General features: G+C 35.7%; 1 protein-coding gene across 1 annotated transcript in view; it reads left to right on the top strand.

Annotated features, from left to right (window-relative positions):
* LOC123547648 (ionotropic receptor 25a-like) overlaps positions 1-26,490 on the top strand; it is a 91,475-nt gene that overhangs the window by 51,988 nt on the left and 12,997 nt on the right. The window contains exons 3-10 of the mRNA XM_053550713.1: positions 16,418-16,546; positions 17,473-17,736; positions 19,619-19,788; positions 20,624-20,677; positions 24,023-24,163; positions 24,817-24,972; positions 25,658-25,777; positions 26,153-26,257. Of these exons, the coding sequence (XP_053406688.1) occupies positions 16,418-16,546; positions 17,473-17,736; positions 19,619-19,788; positions 20,624-20,677; positions 24,023-24,163; positions 24,817-24,972; positions 25,658-25,777; positions 26,153-26,257 (1,139 nt within the window). The remainder of the gene's footprint in view (positions 1-16,417; positions 16,547-17,472; positions 17,737-19,618; positions 19,789-20,623; positions 20,678-24,022; positions 24,164-24,816; positions 24,973-25,657; positions 25,778-26,152; positions 26,258-26,490) is intronic.

Genomic DNA, 26,490 nt, shown 5'->3' on the forward strand with positions numbered 1-26,490 from the left:
CATATAACTCGACTGTAACTCTCTTACAACGTTTTTTTCAAATTACAGTCTAATTAATTTGACATTCATTGGATATCCTAATTCATTTCGGAATAACATCCATTATATCATTACTATAGTATACAAATCAGTACTGGAATTAATCCCGGTGCCTTATGATCAATATATTTCTTTTGTATGATAGATTACATATGGAGCATTAATTATCTCTACTTAACGTTTTCCATAGTTTTCAATTATTACAAAGTCTCGCACACAATTAACATCGTTTACGTTATATCCATGGAATCAATACACGTGTCTATTAAGAGTAAGTTATACGCAATTTGCATTCTTCGTTTTCGTTGATTATACGTTATAAAAACGACACTGCTAAGTTAGATCGCAAGTTACCGTAAGCATTGCTCATGTAGTTCATTTGAAACAGATGTGTTTCAGGAAACTGCAATAATTTTTATTGATGTTTAACAAACTGATGGGGATATGAACATGATACATTCTTTACAAAACATGAGGAAATCAAGATAAAATATATACTGATGCAGCCAACAGAAACACTGCTTATTGTATGGACGCGAATGCTAATGCTCGACTTATATCACATGTTGCGTAGGTATTGTTGTTTAAATAGACGAACTGATAATTATCACCGAGGGAAATCAATACTACATTTATCATATTGTCGCATACTTCATGTCAATAATAATTGTTGACAAGAGACAAATTAACTCAAACCAGTACAGTTAGGGTTCAAAGTCCAGAAAAAGTGAGACTAAAGTATGTCAAGAATACACAAACAAGACACAAGCGACATACTTCTTACAAAGAAACGCATGAAAAGAATGTAGTAAGTGAAAAAATAATATATTCACTTATCTAGAAACTAGAATCTATTACATCCTAAAAATTATGATGGAACCGGGTACAGAACTGGCATCAGCACAACAACACCTAACTACGACGGTCTTTACTGTGTCAAATGCTTTGCCACAACAGTCCTTAAAATGTAAATAAAGATCTTTGCCACACGGGTAACGGGCACACTTAATGAACGCCTGTCGGATATTTTGCATTTGTTATAACGTAAAAGTTTTTCATTTTGAGCCGTCTTTCCTGTTTCGTACATTCCAATGTACACCTTTTCCGTTTCGGTGCCCCACCGTCAGTAATGCAGTGGTTAGCAGTCAGTGATATCCCGACCGGTGTTCAGTGCTAGGTGATTCACTAACTGGATGCTGACGAGATACATACGACACATGCTGTGATAGGTTCTCCCATCCATTCCAGGTGGAGACTTATTGACTGACCACGCTATAGAAGCGACCGGTTCCTTTCAGTTACGTACCCGCTTGTCTCCTTGTTTTATTCAGTCGATGGATTTTGAGTAAACATTCATACATACACTGAGGAATGGTTTTGCTTTGAGAGGGTTTCTTTCTTGGAGCATGCCTAATCCTTGTGGGTCCTAGTTCTTGTTGTTTTGTGCTCCCCTTTGAAGAAGTGTGCTTTGTTAATTGTATGATAAGATAAGATATGTTTATTATAGTCTCACTCTGCATGAATACAAATATAATACAGTTACATTTACATAAAATATTCATGCAAACCTTTCTTAAAAGAAATAGGAGAGACTAGGAGAACAAACATTACAGAATTAAACTTTAAAATAGTTTCATATTAATATTCTATCACTAAAACTTTCAAAAAGGATTTTATACAATTCACAGTAACATCTCCATCTACTAAAACGAACAATATGTTGATATTACACATTATATACACACACATGCCTTTAGCCCTTGGAAACAGTCAGACTGTATCAGTGTATCAGGGACAAATTCCTAAATGCCTAAAACATATCTTTTCTTTAAATGCATCTAATAGGATCTTATCACAAAATACAGGTTATCATCATCCAATAAGAACACCATGCTTAAATTCTTAATATAATATAGAGATGGAATTAGTGACAAATTCTTTAAACACAACCCTGACATCCAATGGAGCGGAGTAAACTGAAGTATGTAGTATCACCACAAGTACTGGAATGTAGTGAGGAGGTGAGTTATGGCCTATTAAGTCACCTACTGTTGATAGACAAATGTACAATGTTTCGAAGCTGTAGCTGTAGCTTTTATAATTTTGAGAAAAGATGGACCTAAACAAAAACATTTTTTTAACCATTGACGACAATACCTCGTAGATTTCAAAGATCAGACGAGCTAAAAGGCAAATAGTTTTCCATAATATTAGATATTAAATGTGATACAGTATAAAATGTTTCCAAGCACCAAATGCATCATTACTTAAAAATCAACCATACCGTACTATTTTCCTTCTGTTTAAGATATTAAAACAGGTTTTGGCACTTAAAAATACAATGTCTGTGTTTGAGAGCAAATACCATACTTTATCAATATCAGGAAGTTCTATAAAATTTGTATTAGAATTTGAAGCTGTTTGTATCAGTTCTGCTCGGAAAGAGCTATACAACGGAAAATGTAATAGAACGTGTATTTCATCTTCAACAGAATCTCTACAGTGAAAACAAGTTTGTTCCTCCGCCGGTATACCATTATATCGTCCTATTGTTAATTGTATGCTGGTCTGTCGGTCTGTTTATTTGTAGGCCTTGCTTTGTATATTGTATACTGGCCTGTCCGTCTGTTTATTTATAGACCTTGCTTTGTTAATTGTATGCTGGTCTGCCGGTCTGTTTATTTGTAGACCTTGCTTTGTTAATTGTCTGCTGGTCTGTCGGTCTGTTAATTTGTAGACCTTCCTTTGTTAATTGTATGCTGGTCTGTCGGTCTGTTAATTTGTAGACCTTGCTTTGTTAATTGTATGCTGGTCTGTCGGTCTGTTTATTTGTAGACCATTTTGTTTCCTAACAATAACTAGAGGATCATTGGGCATGTAGTGGTGAAGCTTCGCAAGATGATTGTCTGTGGTCTGTAAATGATCACTTTTGTTTTGAGGGTATGTAGGTTAAAGGTCAAGACCACAGTGACATTAACACACAAAATGGTTTCCGTCAGTAACTAAAGCACTCTTTGTCCGTCCTGTGCCTTCAAATTCCATAGGATGATAAATCAGAAGGCGACCCGGTCAAATGTTATGGTCACACGGTCTTAATACTGAAAACGGTTTCTATTTAATAACTAATGAACGCTTTAGCCTACAGCAGTCAGACTGCATTTGATGATTGCCAACGGTCAGTCCCCTTATGTTTTAGGGGGACGGTAGACAAATGTATAGCTCAGAGTTGCATTGAGGCTGAAAATTGTTTCTGCTCAGTAACTTAAATTCCTTAGTGTATCACCTTTTGACTTGATAGTATGATTGCATATGATCAGTAAATGATATGCGGCATTTATGGGTTAGAAATTAAACGTCCAGGTCAAATTGACCTAAAGACTAGAAACATAATGCTTATGCCTACCGCCTTTTCAGATGAACACAACTGGTTACTGTCTTTGATTAACAGATGGTTCCCGATGTTTATGGGATTAATAGATCAAGGTCACAGTGACCTTGAAGCTTAAACGATTTCTGACCGATATCTTAAGCATTATTGATTTTTCCTTCGTCAAACTCACAGAAGTCAGGTCCGTACCTCGTGGGCCAAGGTCACAGTGTTTTGGGGTGAAAAATGGCTTCTAATCACTTACTTGAAAATGACTGGCCATGGTCTTCGAACTTCGTTGCATGATTATCTGTAGTCAGTAGTTGACCCTACGTGACATCATACCAAATTAAGCACCCACACTCCGACAGGCCATCATGTGGAATATATGTATTTTACAAACAACTGCTGAGCTTAACACTTTCTTAATGTTTAAGTTTAATTTATAGATTATTATTATTATTATACCAGATTTGTTGAGCGCCCTTTTCATATGGAATATACGTTCAAAAGCGCTTTACAATTAAACATGTGTCACATCGCAGATATGTAGGAAAATAACAAAACATGACATATGCAATCACAAAACTGAAACTGAACAATTTGATTAAACGCCTTTTTTATAAATGATATATTCAATGGCGTTGTACATAATAATAAAAAATAATAGTTGTTACAACAATATCATAAATGAACAATGATGATATTTACAGCCTTATTGTAACAAACAGCCATGACCGCACCCACACCCTTGAGGTCATTTTACCCCTATTGCCAATACCAGTGCTTTAAACATCTGGTACGCCCAGACGGGCTGCATATAGTGGTTCAACCTCCCGGTAAATGGTGCCGTACTGTATTAGATAGAAATACCACACACTTCAAGTGAAACTCAAGATGACCGCTGTTCTTGAAAAATATTTGACAATCCTTTCATAGAACATGATTACAGATATGCTTAAATTTAGGCGGGAAAAGCTGTTATATTTCGCCTTAAATGATATATTTAAAACTGTTTTCAATTTTTAGGAAAGTATTAAGATCTTATTCATACACAGAAAATTATTTTATAATTAGCTATGCCCAAAGACTGTTGTTGGTATTCCCATGGGAACAAATTGTGCACCCCTTGTCGCAGATTTGTTTTTATATTGTTATGAAAGAGACTTTATGTTGAGCCTTTCTCCAGATACGCAAGCAGATATTATAACTGCATTTAATAATACATCACGCTATCTGGATGATATTCTTAATATGGATAATCCGTTTTTTGGTCATTTGGTGGGTACTATTTATCGTAGGGAGCTTCAGTTAATTAAAACTAACAATTCGGATACTGATGCTTCATTTTTAGATTTACATCTCTCTATTTATGACAATATTATACATACCAAAATTTATGACAAGAGGGATGATTTTAATTTTAGTATTGTAAATTTTCCCCATTTGGATGGGAATGTACCTCAGGCTACATCTTATGGGGTATATATTTCTCAATTAATTCAGTTTACCAGAGCGTGTAGTCATGTCAAGCATTTCAATGAACGTAATCAATATATTACAAGTAAACTTCTTCAGCAAGGCTACCGTTATTACAAATTGCGTAAATATTTTACTAAATTTTATTATCGTAATTCTGATTTAGTTTTAAAATTCAATAGTAATTTAAAGACACTTCTGCGAGAAGGTATTTCTAAACCCGTTTTTTATGGGGATGTGGTTTACAAACTTCGTAAGATCTTGGGTCATGGTAATTTTCCAAATGTATTTGAAAAGATTATCAAACGTTTTATTAAAAGAGGTTACGACCCAACTGTTTTGAGACATACCGCATGTTTAGTGTTCAACCGGTTTACAGTTGGACACTACGCTTCCCTCTTTGATTGCGTCTGACGGAAGAGGGGGAGGACTCTATGATGAGCAGTTTTTAAATCCTACCAGGACTGAACTGTTTTGATATTTGTCTTCTGGCCTGTTTCGTCGGGCCCTTAAGGGTGTTTCTCTTGTTGATCTGTCTTCTGAAAAGGCATTGAGTACATACGTTTTTGGTTCTTAAGGTTTGCTTTTTATATATTTATACACGAGCATTTTTGTGTTTTACATGCCATGCCTTTTTGTTTCCATTACGTGTGTTAGAGATTCACCTGGAGGGGATTACTTTTATTTACACTGTCCCATGTCTTTGGAACATGGTGGGGGTAAGAGTGAGGTTGGGTGCGCACCATAAACCGGTTTAAGCTCCCCAGTGGTGTTTTTGCCACTGACCGTTCCAAGGCGGTGCCCCACTGTGTTCCTTTGTTTGTTCGTTTTGTCCTTGTGTGTTGACATTGTGCGCGCGCGTGTGTGTGTGCTTGTTGTTCGTCTTGTCCTTGTGTGTTGGCTTTGAGTGTGTGTGTGTTGTTCGTATTGTCCTGATGTGTGGGCTTTGTGTGTGTGTGTGTGTGTGTGGTGCACGCGTTTGCGTGCTGGGTGGTTCGTTTTGGGGAGGCTGCGCTTTTGGTGCGTGGCATTCCCTGTTTGATATTTTTCTTTGTTTTTAGAAGCGGGTTCACTTTTTTGTTATGAAAACAATTCTGAAACTTCTGATTTGACAGTACAAATTGTATAAATGTTAGTGAAAGAGGAACCTGCATGATATCTCATACGGTAGCAGATACATAGCCAACAAACTTACCAAATGCCTTAAGATATATCAACATTAATTTAGTCTTTCATACTATGTTCACACTTTAATTCCAGCTTGACACTTTTCACAAAGGGACTAATGCTTTGAAGATTGTCTAAACAATATCTACAAACAGTTCTTCCAAATCACTTCCAACACACTACATACACCGAAATACTAGTGTGTAGCTTCATGTTAGTTTTGCCGATGTGGATGATAATAAAAATGCGGTTCAAATGTCTGTTTAGCCGTATCAAGAATCTAAAACTACTGGTCTCATTACCAATTGTGTTTAAAAAATCTTTGAGAAGGTCGTATTATCATATAAACCGGAATCACAGCAGTTTGCATACAGAAAGATTCACTATGCGCGCTCGGCTTTATCAAACTCCAGAATGACGTCATACAACACATCTTGACCAGAATCAATGTCGTAACAGCTCCTTGTTGCCGCTTTTTTTTTCTTTTTTTTTTTTGACGCTGTAAACCAATATACATTGTTGCAACGTCATGAACATCATTATGAACAAAACAGTTACATGAATGCCGCTGTTATTTAACAGTGTGCGTTGACGCCCGTGCTACTGATGATATACGGATGAGACATAGAATTCTGAGTCCACAGAGGTACAAAATTCAAACCCAGATATTTCGCTGTCTCTGAAGCGACGTCTGTTTACAATGCTCTATCGCCGCAGTAACGTAAATAATGCAGTTTTCTGCTTGCGGACAATGAGCTTATATGATAACGGGACATTTCATTTTTATTTTAAATAACAGCCTACTTAAATAATCAATTTAAAGAATTTTCCAATATTAGCATAACTAACTGCTTGGTCAGTCGCACATGTTCTTACAATGCTTTATGTGGGTCTCCGTGGCCGAGTGGTTAAGGTCGCAGACTTCAAATCACTTGCCCCCCCCTCCCCTATCGACGTGGGTTCGAGCCTTCTTTGGGGCGTTGAATTCTTCATGTGAGGAAGCCATCCAGCTAGGTGGTTTTACCCAGGTACCCGCTCGTGATGAAATAATGCACGGAGGGGCACCTGCGGTCTTCCTCTACCATCAAAGCTGGAAAGTCGCCATATGACCTATAGTTGTGTCGGTGCTACGTTAAACGCAACAAAATGAATGAATAAATAAAATACAACGCTTTATGATTTGCGGTGAGCTAGTGTATCCGTAATAACAATGGCATTTTGCGTGAGACTATTACTAGTACTATTTTTTGGTATTGCATTTCCACTCATTGGCCGCTACTGTTACTCACGATTGTGCATTGCTATCCACAACTGAAATCCCATGCGGAGAACATGTGATCACATACCAATAGTTAATACGGGTTCCGATGTCTTACGCTGTCCCTCCTTGTCTTTTTCTACTAGCTTCTCTGAAAGTTGTTTATACTGTTTATACTTTAAGTTATTAGTTTTCTCTCTTTTTGCCAGATGCTTTGTTTGATTTCGTCGACGAAAAGATATTATTTATACGTCGAAATATATTGATGAAAACATACTTTATCAATGTCACTCTAAGTCCTCTGTGGGTCATGAAACGACAGGTCATAGAATAATTTTCATTCATTAGCACATAGAATATATTATGAATACTTTAACAAGGCCATTGCATAATGCATGCAGTGAAAGTTCGAACCTTCACAATTATACTAGGGTTTTTATGTGCATCTGTTCACAACGAAGCACTGACCCTGAGGACTATGCATGGGAAAATATAACAGTGAACTAAGTGTTGACTGAAAAAGGGCAATATTTATTTTGCCTAACAATACCTTAACAAATATATATTTTCACATATCTGGGCGAAAAATACCGCCCGCAACAATATAACAAATATATATATCCACATATCAGGTCGGATAAAACCGCCGTAAGCATATCAAGAAAAGTAGATGAATTCACATAAGAGAAACTTGTCACCTGAACGAGGAGGTGGAAAGGGAGGTGGTGGTAAGATAAAACCAGAAATTAGCCACAACAATGACATAAATAATTTTATCTACCTATAAAATACATACATATGAAGTTAGCTTTCTGTTCAAGACTCAGGCATATTCTTGCTAAGATAAAGGTGTATCCACTCTTCCCACAGAAAGCATTAAATTAAATACCAAAAAGCGAAGAAGTGAAAGTACATTTTTGTCAATTCCTGCGTGACACATTTTCTGACGAATAGAAAGAAAATGATAAAGTATGTACGCACTTAAAAACACAAACACACTATTAAAAATAGCTTTGAAGTATGGTTATGTCATATACACTTGTAATTGATTTGATCTACCCCAGAGAATTATACGCTTAACAAACGGTAGAACAAAACGATTTTAACTACAGATAATGTTAAACACTGTTTAACTGGCATACCATTTCCCTTAGAAATTTAATATTACATTGAAATTGAATTTTATTTTTATTTTTTCGATTTATGAATATTTCCTGAAGTCTGGAGTTAAGGCAAAGGTGACCTTTGTGTAATAGTACTCCGTTTATTGTAATGGTTTCAACTTTTCTGCTTAATGTGTGTCATTGGTCTCACATATATATTGATACGGCGTTTGAATAGATGACTTTGTAATTGTATAACCCGTGAGGACAATATTATATTCATCCTATTGTGATACTTCAAAGTAACAAAAGCTTGTGAATACACGTGTGAGAATGTTGAAATGAGATAAGTTAATGCAAAACAGTATGAACAGTATTTGCTAGACCATGGACACATGTTAATTTATATATCACTAAATACAAAGACGATATACATTCTACAAAATTAACGCAAGTACTACAACTACACCGTTACTCGTACAAGATCTTCTTTTCACTACTAACGAACAATCTGACGATAAACGGTGTCATATAGCAGGACTAAGTCGCTTATTTTGCAAGGGATGTAACAGAAATTTTATATTTGTGGCATTCTGTCACATTCCGATGTACCCAAAAGGAATAAAGCATTTTCCCTGGCGAAGTCCCACATGTATCGGTTCTCTATTAGTTAGTTTATTGATGAATTGTTAGTTAATATGCGTACAATTTATGTTGTTTATGGAATGTCTGCCACTTGTTTAACAAGGAAATTATCGCTCGTAAGGCGTGGCATTCAGTAAAGGTTCAATGTTTCTGTTTACGAAATGAATGAAATACTTTGAAAAATGCTTTGGTCATGTCACAGAATTCAGTATCTTGGGTTCATATTCGTAAAAACATAGATAAAAAAATAACAGTATTTCGTTCATATAACTCGACTGTAACTCTCTTACAACGTTTTTTGAATTACAGTCTAATTAATTAGACGTTAATTGGATATCCTAATTCATTTCGGAATAACATCCATTATATCAATACTATAGTATACAAATTCAGTACTGGAATTAATCCCGGAGCCTTATGATCAATATACTTATTTTGTATGATAGATTACATATGGAGCATTAATTATCTCTACTTAGCGTTTTCCATAGTTTTCAATTATTACAAAGTCTCGCACACAATTAACATCGTTTACGTTACATCCATGAATCAATACACGTGTCTATTAAGAGTAAGTTATACGCAATTTGCATTCTTCATTTTCGTTGATTATACGTTATAAAAACGACACTGCTAGGGTTAGATCGCAAGTCACCGTAAGCATTGCTCATGTAGTTCATTTGAAACGGATGTTTCACATGCTCATGTAGTTCATTTGAAACAGATGTTTCAGGAAACTGCAATCATTTTTGGGGATATGAACATGATACATTCTTTACAAAACATGAGGAAATTAAGATAAAAAATATACTGATGCAGCCAACAGAAACACTGCTTATTGTATTGAAGCGAATGCTAATGTTCGACTTATATCACATGTTGCGTAGGTATTGTTGTTTAAATAGACGAACTGATAATTATCACCGAGGGAAATCAATACTACATTTATCATATTGTCGCATACTACTTGTCAATAATAATTGTTGACAAGAAACAAATTAACTGAAACCAGTACAGTTAGGGTTCAGAGTCCTGAAAAAGTGAGACTAAAGTATTTCAAGAATACACAAACAAGACACAAACGACATACTTCCTACAAAAAAAACGCATAAAAAGAATGTAGTAAGTGAAAAAAATAATATACATGTTGTATTCACTTATCTACTAAACTAGAATCTATTACATCCCAAAAATTATGATGAAGCCGGGTACAGAACTAGCATCAGAACAACAACACCTAACTACGACGGTCTTTACTGTGTCAAATGCTTTGCCGCAACAATCCTTAAATGTAAATAAAGATCTTTGCCACACGGGTAACGGGGACACTTAATGAACGCCTGTCGGTTTTTTTGCATGTGTTGTAACGGAAAATTTTACATTTTGAGCCTTCTTTCCTGTTTCGTGCATTCCAGTGTACACCTTTTCCGTTTCGGTGCCCCACCGTCAGTAATGCAGTGGTTAGCAGTCAGTGATATCCCGACCGGTGTTCAGTGCTAGGTGATTCACTAACTGGATGCTGAAGAGATACATACGACACATGCTGTGATAGGTTCTCCCATCTATTCCAGGTGGAGACTTATTGACTGGCCACGCTGTAGAAGCGACCGGTTCCTTTAAGTTACGTCCCCGCTTGTCTCCTTGTTTTATTCAATCGATGGATTTTCAGTAAACATTCGTACATACACTGAGGAATGGGTTTGCTTTGAGGGGGTTTCTTTCTTGGAGCATGCCTAAACCTTGTGGGTCCTAGTTCTTGTTGTTTGTGCTCCTCTTGAAGAAGTGTGCTTTGTTAATTGTATGCTGGTCTGTTTATTTATAGACCTTGCTTTGTTAATTGTATGCTGGTCTGTCGGTCTGTTAATTTGTAGACCTTGCTTTGTTAATTGTATGCTGGTCTGTCGGTCTGTTTATTTGTAGACCTTGCTTTGTTTATTGTATGCTGGTCTGTCCGTCTGTTTATTTGTATACCTTGCTTTGTTAATTGTATGCTGGTCTGCCGGTCTGTTTATTTGTAGACCTTGCTTTGTTAATCGTATGCTGATCTGTCGGTCTGTTTATTTGTAGACCTTGCTTAGTTAATTGTATGCTGATCTGTCCGTCTGTTTATTTGTAGACCTTGCTTTGTTAATCGTATGCTGGTCTTTCCGTCTGTTTATTTGTAGACCTTGATTTGTTAATTGTATGCTGATCTGTCCGTCTGTTCATTTGTAGACCTTGCTTTGTTAATTGTATGCTGGTCTGTCGGTCTGTTCATTTGTAGACCTTGCTTTGTTAATTTTATGCTGATCTGTCTGTCTGTTTATATGTAGACCTTGCTTTGTTAATTGTATGCTGGTCTGTCCGTCTGTTTATTTGTAGACCTTGCTTTGTGAATTGTATGCTGATCTGTCGGTCTGTTTATTTGTAGACCTTGCTTTGTTAATTGTATGCTGGTCTGCCGGTCTGTTTATTTATAGACCTTGCTTTGTTAATTGTATGCTGGTCAGTCTGTCTGTTTATTTATAGACCTTGCTTAGTTAATTGTATGCTGGTCTGCCGGTCTGTTTATTTGTAGACCTTGCTTTGTTAATTGTATGCTGGTCTGTCCGTCTGATTATTTGTAGACCTTGTTTTGTTAATTGTATGCTGGTCTGTCCGTCTGTTTATTCTGTCCGTCTGTTTATTTGTAGACCTTGCTTTGTTAATTGTATGCTGATCTGTCCGTCTGTTTATTTGTAGACCTTGCTTTGTTAATTGTATGCTGGTCTGTCGGTCTGTTTATTTGTAGGCCTTGCTTTGTTAATTGTATGCTGGTCTGTCCGTCTGTTTATTGGTATACCTTGCTTTGTTAATTGTATGCTGGTCTGCCGGTCTGTTTATTCTGTCCGTCTGTTTATTTGTAGACCTTGCTTTGTTAATTGTATGCTGATCTGTCGGTCTGTTTATTTGTAGACCTTATTTTGTTAATTGTATGCTGGTCTGCCGGTCTGTTTATTTATAGACCTTGCTTTGTTAATTGTATGCTGGTCAGTCCGTCTGTTTATTTATAGACCTTGCTTAGTTAATTGTATGCTGGTCTGCCGGTCTGTTTATTTGTAGACCTTGCTTTGTTAATTGTATGCTGGTCTGTCCGTCTGTTTATTTGTAGACCTTGCTTTGTTAATTGTATGCTGGTCTGTCCGTCTGTTTATTTGTAGACCTTGCTTTGTTAATTGTATGCTGGTCTGTCCGTCTGTTTATTCTGTCCGTCTGTTTATTTGTAGACCTTGCTTTGTTAATTGTATGCTGGTCTGTCGGTCTGTTTATTTGTAGATCTTGCTTTGTTTATTGTATGCTGGTCTGTCGGTCTGTTTATTTGTAGATCTTGCTTTGTTAATTGTATGCTGGTCTGTCGGTCTGTTTATTTGTAGATCTTGCTTTGTTAATTGTATGCTGGTCTGTCGGTCTGTTTATTTGTAGATCTTGCTTTGTTAATTGTATGCTGGTCTGTCGGTCTGTTTATTTGTAGATCTTGCTTTGTTTATTGTATGCTGATCTGTCCGTCTGTTTATTTGTAGACCTTGCTTTGTTAATTGTATGCTGGTCTGTCGGTCTGTTTATTTGTAGATCTTGCTTTGTTTATTGTATGCTGGTCTGTCAGTCTGTTTATTTGTAGATCTTGCTTTGTTAATTGTATACTGGCCTGTCCGTCTGTTTATTTGTAGACCTTGCTTTGTTAATTGTATGCTGGTCTGCCGGTATGTTTATTTGTAGATCTTGCTTTGTTAATTGTATACTGGCCTGTCCGTCTGTTTATTTGTAGACCTTGCTTTGTTAATTGTATGCTGGTCTGCCGGTCTGTTTATTTGTAGACCTTGCTTGCCGGTCTGTTTATTTTTAGATCTTGCTTTGTTAATTGTCTGCTTGTCTGTCGGTCTGTTTATTTGTAGACCTTGCTTTGTTTATTGTATGTTGGTCTGTCGGTCTGGTTATTTTATAGATCTTGCTTTGTTTATTGTATACTGGTCTGTCGGTCTGTTTATTTGTAGACCTTGCTTTGTTAATTGTATGCTGGTCTGCCGGTATGTTTATTTGTAGATCTTGCTTTGTTAATTGTATACTGGCCTGTCCGTCTGTTTATTTGTACACCTTGCTTTGTTAATTGTATGCTGGTCTGCCGGTCTGTTAATTTGAAGACCTTGCTTTGTTAATTGTCTGCTTGTCTGTCGGTCTGTTAATTTGTAGACCTTGCTTAGTTAATTGTATGCTGGTCTGCCGGTCTGTTTATTTATAGACCTTGTTTTGTTAATTGTATGCTGGTCTGTCCGTCTGTTTATTTGTAGACCTTGCTATGTTAATTGTATGCTGGTCTGCCGGTCTGTTTATTTGTAGGCCGAGCTTTGTTAATTGTATGCTGGTCTGCCGGTCTGTTTATTTGTAGGCCTTGCTTTGTTAATTGTATGCTGGTCTGTCGGTCTGTTTATTTGTAGACCTTGCTTTGTTAATTGTATGCTGGTCTGTCCGTCTGTTTATTTGTAGACCTTGCTTTGTTAATTGTATGCTGATCTGTCCGTCTGTTTATTTGTAGACCTTGCTTTGTTAATTGTATGCTGGTCTGTCGGTCTGTTTATTTGTAGATCTTGCTTTGTTAATTGTATGCTGGTCTGTCCGTCTGTTTATTTGTATACCTTGCTTTGTTAATTGTATGCTTGTCTGCCGGTCTGTTTATTTGTAGACCTTGCTTTGTTAATTGTATGCTGGTCTGTCGGTCTGTTTAATTGAAGACCTTGCTTTGTTAATTGTACACAAGTCTGTCGGTCTGTTTGAATGGTTTTACTTTGAGAGGATTTCTTTCTTGGAGCATGTCTAATCCTTGTGTGTCCTAGTTCTTGTTGTTTGTGCTCCCCTTGAAGAAGTGTGCTTTGTTAATTGTATGCTGGTCTGTCGGTCTGTTTATTTGTAGACCTTGCTTTGTTAATTGTATGCTGGTCTGTCGGTCTGTTTATTTGTAGATCTTGCTTTGTTAATTGTATGCTGGTCTGTCGGTCTGTTTATTTGTAGACCTTGCTTTGTTAATAGTATGCTGGTCTGTCGGTCTGTTTATTTGTAGACCTTGCTTTGTTAATTGTATGCTGGTCTGCCGGTCTGTTTATTTGTAGACCTTGCTTGCCGGTCTGTTTATTTGTAGATCTTGCTTTGTTAATTGTCTGCTTGTCTGTCGGTCTGTTTATTTGTAGACCTTGCTTTGTTTATTGTATGCTGGTCTGTCGGTCTGTTTATTTGTAGATCTTGCTTTGTTTATTGTATGCTGGTCTGTCGGTCTGTTTATTTGTAGATCTTGCTTTGTTAATTGTATACTGGCCTGTCCGTCTGTTTATTTGTAGACCTTGCTTTGTTAATTGTATGCTGGTCTGCCGGTCTGTTTATTTGTAGACCTTGCTTTGTTAATTGTATGCTGGTCTGTCGGTCTGTTTAATTGAAGACCTTGCTTTGTTAATTGTACACAAGTCTGTCGGTCTGTTTGAATGGTTTTACTTTGAGAGGATTTCTTTCTTGGAGCATGCCTAAGCCTTGTGTGTCCTAGTTCTTGTTGTTTGTGCTCCCCTTGAAGAAGTGTGCTTTGTTAATTGTATGCTGGTCTCTCGGTCTGTTTATTTGTAGACCTTGCTTTGTTAATTGTATGCTGGTCTGTCGGTCTGTTTATTTCTAGATCTTGCTTTGTTAATTGTATGCTGGTCTGCCGGTCTGTTTATTTGTAGACCTTGCTTTGTTAATAGTATGCTGGTCTGTCGGTCTGTTTATTTGTAGACCTTGCTTTGTTAATTGTATGCTGGTCTGCCGGTCTGTTTATTTGTAGACCTTGCTTGCCGGTCTGTTTATTTGTAGATCTTGCTTTGTTAATTGTCTGCTTGTCTGTCGGTCTGTTTATTTGTAGACCTTGCTTTGTTTATTGTATGCTGGTCTGTCGGTCTGTTTATTTGTAGATCTTGCTTTGTTTATTGTATGCTGGTCTGTCAGTCTGTTTATTTGTAGATCTTGCTTTGTTAATTGTATACTGGCCTGTCCGTCTGTTTATTTGTAGACCTTGCTTTGTTAATTGTATGCTGGTCTGCCGGTCTGTTTATTTGTAGACCTTGCTTTGTTAATTGTCTGCTGGTCTGTCGGTCTGTTAATTTGTAGACCTTGCTTTGTTAATTGTATGCTGGTCTGTCAGTCTGTTTATTTGTAGACCATTTTGTTTCCTAACAATAACTAGAGGATCAGCGGGCATGTAGTGGTGAAGCTTCGCATGATGATTACCTGTGGTCTGTAAATGTCACTTTTGTTTTGAGGATATGTAGGTTAAAGGTCAAGACCACAGTGACATTGAAACACAAAATGGTTTCCGTCAGTAACTAAAGCTCTCTCTGTCCTGTGCCTTCAAATTTCATAGGATGATAAATCAGAAGGCGACCCCAGTTTTACTAGTCGGTAGGTCAAAGGTTATGGTCACACGGTCTTAATACTGAAAATGGTTTCTATTTAATAACTAATGGGCTAATGATCGTTTTAGCCTACAGCAGTTACATTGGATTTGATGATTGCCAATGGTCAGTAGATGCTTTTGGGGATGGTAGACAAATGTATAGCTCAGAGTTGCATTGAGGCTGGAAATTGTTTTTGCTCAGTAACTTAAATTCCTTAGTGTATCACCTTTTGACTTGATATGATATTGTATATGGCCAGTAGATGACCTCTGGCATTTATGGGTTAGAAATTAAACGTCCAGGTCAAATTGACCTAAAGACTAGAAACATAATGCTTGTGCCTACTGTACGGCCTGTTCAGATGAACACAGCAGATTACTGTCTTTAATTAACAGATGGCTCTCGATGTTTATGGGATTAATAGATCAAGGTCACAGTGACCTTGAAGCTTAAACGATTTCTGACCGATATCTTAAGCATTAATGATTTTTCCTTCGTCAGACACACAGTTGCCAGGTCCGTACCTCGTGGGCCAAGGTCACAGTGTTTTGGTGTGGAAAATGGCTTCTAATCACTTACTTGAAAATGACTGGACATGGCCTTCGAACTTCACAGCATGATTATCTGTAGTCAGTAGTTGACCCTACGTGACATCATACCAAATTAAGCACCCACACTCCGACAGGTCATCATGTGGAATATATGTACTTTACAAACAACTACTGAGCTGAACACTTTTTTAATGTTGATTTGTTGTCGACAACATCTTTTAGTCTGTATAGACCAAAACATACCAGCCAACTTAGTAACAGTAAAAACATACCATTTCATGTGTGTTTACTCTGTTATCTACACTCTTGCTATCACTACAATCTAGTTCCTCTTTAAAAAAAAGGTAAAATAATAACTCATGCAGTTTTTTTTTCTTCAGTTACTGTGTTGGACAAGCAAGTGGCCGACTTAAACCGTTACTTAGAGATAATGTTGTCTGTGGAGAAAAAGCCCAACATGAGTCTTGTCATATCAACAGAGAATTATACTCTCGAAACATTTGAGTCAGGTAAGTTACTTCTTCCTCTGTTTGAGCAGCAACGTTTAATTTCATTGAGTCAGGTCAGTTACTTCTTCCTCTATTTGGGCAGCAACGTTTAATTTCACTGAGTCATGTCAGTTACTTCTTCCTCTATTTGGGTAGCAACGTTTAATTTCACTGGGTCAGGTCAGTTACTTCTTCCTCTATTTGGGCAGCAACGTTTAATTTCATTGAGTCATGTCAGTTACTTCTTCCTCTATTTGGGCAGCAACGTTTAATTTCACTGAGTCATGTCAGTTACTTCTTCCTCTATTTGAGCAGCAACGTTTAATTTCACTGAATCAGGTAAGTTACTTCTTCCTCTATTTAAGCAGCAACCTTTAAATTTCACTGAGTCAGGTCAGTTACTTCTTCCTCTATTTGAGCAGCAACGTTTAATTTCACCGAGTCAGGTCAGTTACTTCTTCCTCTATTTGAGCAGCAACGTTTAATTTCACCGAGTCAGGTAAGTTACTTCTGCCTCTATTTGAGCAGCAACGTTTAATTTCACTGAATTGTAAAAACATATTACAATACCTTGACATATAATAACATTGTGTTTCATTTTCATGATGATTGGTCAAGTATTGCCATAATGATGTTTGGACTATTACATTGCACTTATTTTCAACATAAATAATTTTATCTGGAGAAATTTTAAAAATGAAAAGAAAAGTTATCTAGATACAAATAATTTGATAAAACTACAGTTACGTCATTGTTTAATGTTTCAAGTATATTTTAATGTTATAAAGAATTCTACTTACCAAGTCATAAAACAATCTGTTTGCAATAAGGAACACTAGAAACATTAATTTGTTTTCTCCAATGTGCGTCATGTAAAGCGCCTTTGAACGTGTTTATCATGAAAAGGGCGCTATATAAATCTGGTATAATATATTTAATCATTTCAGTTTGTGATGAAGTAAGAAATGGAGCTTCCATACTGCTAGATGTCTCTTCTCCAACAGTCGGGCCTCTCTTGAGATCGTTTGCACGAGCTCATGGACTTGTGTTCATGACAATTATGGACGAGAGTCTCGTGCTTCCATCAGATATGGACGATGCATTTTTCATTCAAATACAACCGCCGGGGTCTGTTATGTTAAAAATAATTGCCGACATTATAGCGTTTGACAACCTGACAAATATTGCCATTCTCTACGACAATAGTTTTAGTAAGTACTGATAAAAGTATATTTCTGTTTTCCCCAAGATTGCTTTAAAAGGCAATTTTGCATGAAAAACGGTAGCTTTTCAAAGAGAGAATCTTCAAAGTTGTACCATTGTATTTCTTGCAACTTGTAATATTATAGCTTTAAAAAGGCTTTATCAAGTTATATGTTTAAAACATTATGTAACGTGTAATTATTTATACAGGATTAAGCCTAGAATTTAGTACCTGTATACCAACAGGTTATACATTTGTTAGTACAAAAAGACAAAAGACTAGGTACGGCTGACTTTGAAGATATTCGTCGTAGTTTTGCCCAAGGGCAAATAGCCATTTTAACTGTCAATGACTCAATTTAGTTCAATTCTTGTGGCAAGATCGACAAACTGGCCTCTCTCTCTCTCTCTCTCTCTCTCTCTCTCTCTCTATATATATATATATATATATATATATATATATTATATGACCTTCACCTTCAAACTTAAATCCTTAAAAATCAACATTTTACGTTCCTATCGCCCAATATGAATGACACAGTTTAGTTCATAGTCATACTCAACCATCCTTGTGGCAAGACATACAAACTGATCTGTATTAAAAATGGCATTGACCCTCATATGACCTTCACCTTCAAACTTATTAAACAGTATTTTTTGTCCTGCAGCCCACATAAATGACCCAATTTAGTTCATAATCTTACTCAACAAACCTTGCGGCAAGACCTACAAACTGACCTTGACCTTCATAATTATGATCTTCTCATTTAAACTTAAAACCTCGAAAGGCTACATCTTATGCCAGACACCTGGAGGCATGATAGTTACATTATTAGACAATGTGTGACTATACAAAATAAATTATTGTGATGTACAACAGTACGGATTGAAAAAGATCTTCTTTTGTAAATCGATGGTCAGTTTATTTAAAGATTCTAAAAGCATTTGGTTATTTCAATTTTTGTTTGTTCAAAGAACAGCATTTGCAAATATAGTTAGCGCACCACAACACAACGTTGATTAATACATAAAGACAAGAGAATCAAACCATGTTCAAAGACATGCAGGTGTATCAGCAATCCAATTAGTAAAATCGACTTTTGATGTTGGAAAAGTTTTTCATTTTCAACTTCAGATTTAAAAGCATTAATGTTGTTATCACTTGATCATAAACAAATTTTCCACATTCTGATCATAATATTATACTCTCATAAAGTTTTTCTTCTGAATGACATTCACATGTTGTAGAGATGAACGGGAATAATTAATAGTTTTTCAGATTAATCATGTACGCTTGATCCTTATTACACAAATATTTAGAAATGAATTATTTATAACATAATTACTTTTTTTTTGCTGTCATATGTATATAACAGAATAGACAAAAAGAAAATATCAATGCTTTTCATGTCATTACCATTGTTTTAACAAAAATTACTGATAACAAATATGCTTTGGAAAATTAGAAAAAAATCAGATTGTGAAAAATTTATTTAATTTACAAATAAATTATAAATGTCAATTTAACTTTCAAGTTATTAATGACAAGATGTCTCAAAACTATAGACGTATCACAGAACAATCTATGGTGCTTATCGTTTCTTACAATATCATAAACTTTTTGAATGGCTTTCCGGTCATTAGTCAAAACTGTTGCCTGAGATCTGACTCACCTTAAGGAGATGGTTTAACTACTGACTGGCAAGCCATTCAATAAGTGGTTTTTACATGACATTAGAAAGTAATTTTCACAGCTGTTGCTTTCTTTTTTGACTTCTTAGCCCAGTTAATATGTGTTGAACACAGACCGGTAAACAGTACAAATTATGGACCGGCAATTTATACAAGGAATCGCATAATAAAAGAGATTCTGTCATGATTTGTTTTTAGATTTACACAACATTCCACGACGAATTGTTAGCGGAGTTTTGTCGCACCATATCTATCTAGAGATAGAAGATACCGGGATGACCAGCATGATGAATTCAATCAAAGAATTAGAAATTGAAAACGTCTTCATTGTGGCTTCTTCAACAAACGCTGCACGTGTTCTGGCAATGGTAAGTTTTGATAATGTCGTGTTTCTTTGTTATACAGTTCCATTGAAGTGTGTTACTGTTTTGTGTGGTAGCGTTCTGTGCTTCAAAAATATGCCTATCTTATTAAATATTTCACATCTTTTTAATTCTTTTTTTTTTTTCATTTTTAAATGAATTAAATGGCGGTATTTTACTGACTATATCTCTGAACTCTGAAAAGAAAGTGAACCAATAACCTATATGGTTTCTCTTATGCCCTGTTCACATGATGAAATATTTACACCGGGTGTAAGCAGATGCATGTCGATCAAAATTTGGTTCACGTGCAGTAAAGACTTCAGAGTACAAAAGTTACTCCCATCATTTGGTTTTACGAAATTCATTAATGTTAGCAAAATGTTTCCCGACTTCAAAATTATTATCATATTTACAAAGAACTTGATAGTATTTTTGGTTGCAGAATTTTCAGTTTTCACTTTCTTTCCGCTGTATTTTTTATCTAATGTATTGCAAAATAATCCAGAAATAAATTTTGAACCATTTTATGCGTGGTGTTTTTTTTTTTTTGTTTTTTTTTGTTTTGTTTTTTTTCAATTTCTGTTTACATGTCGAAAAATTCACCTGCACAAAGTGTGTATAGACACAATTCATTTGGCCCCACAAGGTGCAAAACACATCCTAATGCAAATTTTGTAGGTTGTTTTTTTTTTGTGTGTTTTTTTTTTAATTCACATTTGTGAAGGTGTGCTTTAACGACGCTTTAGACAGAGTCATGGATATACAATATGTTGTCGTTTAAATTATGCCTTTCTATGTTTTACATTGATGATGACATTATTTTAATTATGCCTTTTAGGGAAGTCAGAATCTTCCACTCTACAAGGAAATGAACTGGTTTGTTGTCACGAAGGTAAGGGAATTCCATTTCTCTTTCTTTGTCGCAATTTTAAGAATTCCGGGAAATGTATGAAAATCAATTTGAAGGTGAATTTTGATATCATTATCAATGGTACTTTCCTCGGTATATATAAATAGTGATAAATTTCACCTCCCTTTAATGATTTATTTTTCATGGAGTTCTTAACTTTAGCTTATTTGTTGTGTTATTCAACTGCGGTCGTACTTGTTTCTTATATTCTAATGCAAAGCAGCAACAGTAGTATAAATGCAATGACTTATATTTTTGATGAAACTTTTGTAAATACCCATGTGGAAGACTAGTGGCAATTCCTGTATTATTCCCGAAACATATTCAGTGATTATAAAGGTTTATCAAAGTCCCTTTACCAGTTTCTTCTATAGATATCTGGCATTAAATAACTTGAAAAAAAGTTCATTAAAGCAAGAGGTGTAGCACGTAACTTCAAACGTAGAAAATAAAGTTAATTAGACAAATGAGTTACAGAAAAAATCAAGAAAGTGAAAACATATTTAAGATAAATAGAAATAGCTGAGTAACTCCAGTAGAGTAATTGTGCTAGGTATAGCCCAGGTAAAATGATTAAACCAAAGTGTGAATTTATTTTAGATATTTGAGACACCTTCGTCTTGTACACGTTTACTCCCCAAAATTCTGTCCTTTCATGCCAGGCATACGGCAGTAAGGGCATATAGGAACAACACCCAGTGGCATCCGAACTTTGAAACTTTGACCTCCCGTTCCCGGTGAACTTATGATTTAGTTATGAGTGTAAATGTGTAAATAATAACAAAATGCACATATTCTGTCAAAGCACATAAAATGTAGGCGGAATCATGTAAAAGCCAGACACTAAAATCGCACCAGTTTTTATAGAATATTAGGACTGTTTGTTCGCTACTCGTAATGGATTTCTTGATAATAATTTTTGTATGTAGGAAGACCTGAACCACTTTTAAAAACTATTTGCACGATAACGGCTCATTTATTACCTTGATTCAAATTAGATGAAATGTAGAATTTATATTGATTTATATATCAATACAATCTATCCACTGTTTAAGTATTTTCACTGCAAACATCTGACAGGTTCTGTTGCAATTAAGCATTCACGCAATATTTCATATTTTCGGTATGTAATTGAATCATGTGATCCCAGAATTGATATCTTTTATTATTTCCGCTAGTCGAGAAAAAGACGGACCAGTGATGAGCCTTATAATTACGTATTCTTAAAAGATTTGATAATACATATTATGAAACAATGTTACCATTTTTTTATTTACGATTTTCATGGCCACTAAAATATACTTGCAGTGTTGTTAAATTGTATATGTATCATTTACAACAATTTATTAATGTCTTATTGTCCGCTAAGTTACTTTTGTTTTTGTCTGTCATGCAAATACGTAGTTAAATAGCAATTAGGTTTTTATATTACATAAAAACTATAATATAAATCTATGTGAAAGGTCACGTGGACTTAAATCATCCTGTCACCTAAGTTATATCGTGTACTACAGGCAGGTTGAGTTCGACTTCTACATTAGTCAAATAAACCAATTATTTCTTTTTTTAGCTCACAAAGTGACAAGGTGAGCTTTTGTGATCGCGCAGCATCCGTCGTCCGTCCGTCCGTGCGTCCGTGCGTCCGTCCGTAAACTTTTGCTTGTGACCACTCTAGAGGAGGTCACATTTTTCATGAGATCTTTATGAAAGTTGGTCTGAATGTTCTTCTCGATGATATCTAGGTCAAGTTTGAAACTGGGTCAGGTGCGGTCCAAAACTAGGTCAGTAGGTCTAAAAAAAGAAAAACATTGTGACCTCTCTAGAGGCCATACTTTTCAATGGATCTTCATGAAAGTTGGTCAGAATATTTATCTTGATGATATCTAGATCAGGTTTGAAACTGGGTCACGTGCCTCAAAAACTAGGTCAGTAGGTCAAATAATAAAAAAAACCTTGTGACCTCTATAGAGACCATATTTTTCACGGGATCTGTATGAAAGTTGGTCTGAATATTCATCTTGGTGATATCTAGGTCAAGTATGAAACTGGGACAACTGCGGTTAAAAACTAGGTCAGTAGGTCTAAAAATAGTAAAACCTTGTGACCACCCTAGAAGCCATACTTTTCAATGGATCTTCATGAAAATTGGTCAGAATATTCACCTTGATGATATCTAGGTCAATTTCGAAACTGGGTTACATGCTCTTAAAAACTAGGTCAGTAGGTCAAATAATAAGAAAACCTTGTGACCTCTATAGAGGCCATATTTTTCATGGGATCTGTATGAAAGTTGGTCTGAATATTCATCTTGATGATATCTAGATCAGTTTTGAAACTGGGTCAACTGTGATCAATTACTAGGTCAGTAGGTTTAAAAATAGAAAAACCTTGTGACCTCTCTAGAGGCCATATTTTTCAAAGGATCTTCATGAAAATTATTCTGAATGTTCACCTTGATGATATCTAGTTAAAATTTGAAACTGGGTTACGTGCAGTCAAAAACTAGGTCAGTAGGTCTAAAAATAGAAAAACCTTGTGACCTCTCTAGAGGCCATATTTTTTATGCGATATTCATGAAAATTGGTGAGAATGTTCAACTTGGTGCTATCTAGGTCAGGTTCAAAACTGGGTTACGTGCCTTCAAAAACTAGGTCATTAGATCAAATAATAGAGAAACCTTGTGACCTCTCTAGAGGCCATATTTTTCATGGCATCTGTATGAAAGTTGGTCTGAGTATTCATCTTGATGATATCTAGGGCAGATTCGAAACTGGGTCAACTGCGATCAAAAACTAGGTCAGTAGGTCTAAGAATAGAAAAACCTTGTGACCTCCCTAGAGGCCATACTTTTGAATGGATCTTCATAAAAATTGGTCAGAATGTTCACCTTGATGATATCTAGGTCAGGTTCAAAACTGGGTCACATGAGCTCAAAAACTAGGTCACTATGGCAAATAATAGAAAAAAAACGACGGCATACTCAGTTCAAAACTGGGTCATGTGGGGACCATCATGGTCCTCTTGTTTATATTACCAATAAGTCACAAATCCAGTTAGACTACGATTTTTCTGACAAAAACTATCATATACATTTTAATGTTTCCCGGCAAATTTTACTTTTCTCTAACAAATATCATTCATTTTAATGATTTGTGACATAATTTTGACGAATACGAACTCCACCCCCGTGCGAAAATAGGTAACGGTTTTCCATGAGAATTTTCATACAGAAACAGATTTGTGTAATTATACTTAAAATATCATCTATGAGAAATTCAGTTAAGATTTGAAAACCTTAATAGAAAGGCACGTTTTTTTTTAATCCAGGATCCGTCGGTCAAGTGTTTACTTTGTACCAAGGAAATGAGAGTTGTCCTCGCTGGCGGATATCAGACGTTGCAGCAGAAGATAAACTATACGAATTATCTGAAGTCCGAGTCAATGCATTTCCGAGATTCTGAAATCAGGGTAAGATATTTCTGCAGTTGTGGTATAGTGCCCATCTAAAATGATGGTATAGTGCCCATCTAAAATGGTGGTAGGTTACTTTCAAGTTCTTAACATGTACTGCTTATTTTATTTCCTCTGGCAGATCATGTAATAAACTTTGACATTTACTTTTTTCTTCAGTCTCTGTTCAAGAATCAGGAAATGCTTATCAACATGTAAAATCTAGCACTAAAGTTCAAATTGTTTAAAAAACAACGGATTGAATGGACTAGAATTTAAGAAATGATATCCTATCAAACTTGCAATGGTTTCAGCCAAAGTCAATTTCCTGTATGTCCTTTAGAATTTATGTTTGAAAAGATGCAAAGGTCATGAGTCGATGAAAATATAATATGACTCGTGCAGATACATGTAACCGGACCTGGAAAAGAGGATATCACTGACAGTTTGGTCTGTAAAGAGGATATCACTGACAGTTTGTTTGGTCTGTGATCAGAAAAGATGATATCACCGACCGTTTGGTCTGTGATCAGAAAAGATGATATCACCGATCAGAAAAGAGGATGTCACTGACAGTTTGGTCTGTGATCAAACTAAGTACAAACATATTTTACTGCTAGATATATATAGGTTGATGCCTTCCTCATTTGGTTTTGTTTGTTTATTTACAGATAGACGAGGCTTTTGCGTACGACCTAATGAGGATTTTCAAAGCGAATCTTTCACTTAAACGTCGCGCTGTAGAGATAGATGGTTGCTATGGCAACAAAAACATTACCAACGAAACTTTACGAATGAATGCGGGAATAATGACTAATCTGTCTGACGTAAGCTCTTAGCAGATGAAAATAAATTATTGATATGCACTAAAAAAAAAAATCTAGCATTAAAAGGAGTAAGGGCAGGGACACTTAAAACAATCAATTTCCCGTCATCTCAACTAAAAAAAAACCGGTACTTTGCATTGACATAGATAAACAGATCATTGAATTGACGATATGTTGCCTAGAGCCTAACTTCATAACAATTTCTAACTGGCAATCATAGTTTTGAAATATGACAAGAAGTCGTCGTCTCATGGTCAGTAATTCAAGAACATCTTTAAATACTTTAGATTTGTCTATATACTTGGCGTTGTCCGTACATTTCGTGCAAGGAAGAAATAATGCTAGACTGCTTTCAGAAACACTGCGCATGCACATCTAAAGGTTTCTCTAATTTTCTTATATATTTTGTGCAGTTTTCAGTCCAGAACGTTTTGTTTTGTGACGCCATCATCTGCAACGAACATTTTGTCAATAGTTCCTTTTCTGTAGTAATTTAGATGTCTTGTAAAATTTCCTTACTTTCCATCAGATGCAGAAATACGGCCTTTCCTTATTTGGTCAGTGCTAATTTACTCAACCAAGAGCGGGATTTGACTCCGATCATGAAAGTAAATGTGTGAATGTTTTAGATTTTTCCATATAAATTGTATTTCTATACTAATTGGCGACTCTTTTTCTATTTCAGGTAAAACATGAAGGAGTATTTGGTCCTATAGTTTCCACAAATGGATATATCCGACAGAAAATCAAGATGAAGCTACAAAAAGTTATTTTTAGAAACGGTGTTTTAGAAGAACTAAAATCTGTAAGTCAGTTTGAAAATACTGTTGGCTGTTCATTTATATATTCTATATTTGCCTGACCAGACGGCTGGTCTGGAACCATGCTGGTCGCAAATGCACTATGTTGGTTTTCTCATAATGCGGCTCATTTTATATACCGTCAGTGAAAATTCCCGAATGTTTTATATCAGCAAAAGAGTCTTTTTAAGTGAATTCATTAAGTAAATTACTAAATTTTAAGTAATTGACGTTATTGCCAAGGTAACAGAAACCATGTCGGAATACACGTTATTTGATATATAAATGATCAGGAGTAAAAATATGTGCTTAAGTTCAGTTATTTCCAAACGTCAGTTATGAGAGCAAAACCATAACGTTTCTTTTATTGTTTTTCTCAGCTTGGTCATTGGACGGAAGCACAAGGTCTCAACTTGTCAAATAATCTAAAGTCACTTATCCGAGAAAAGCAAAAGAAGACATATAGGGTGGTTGTTATTCCAGATGTGAGTAATTTCATATCCTGTTTGATGATTTCCCAGTAATTTTAAGCACTATATATCAAACCAATATTTGACCGATTTGGTTTTCAGTCTTGACCTGATATTACTGTATCGTGTCCGGCAGATAGCTGTTAGCTGTGTGGCTGAATATGTTACCGGATTTTTTATTCCCATGAAAACGAAGTTTCGGGGATAAAATATATACCGCTATATTGCGTAATTTTGCTTGACGTATT

The sequence above is a fragment of the Mercenaria mercenaria genome, chromosome 9 (genome assembly GCF_021730395.1).
Source record: "Mercenaria mercenaria strain notata chromosome 9, MADL_Memer_1, whole genome shotgun sequence".
NCBI lineage: Eukaryota > Metazoa > Mollusca > Bivalvia > Venerida > Veneridae > Mercenaria > Mercenaria mercenaria.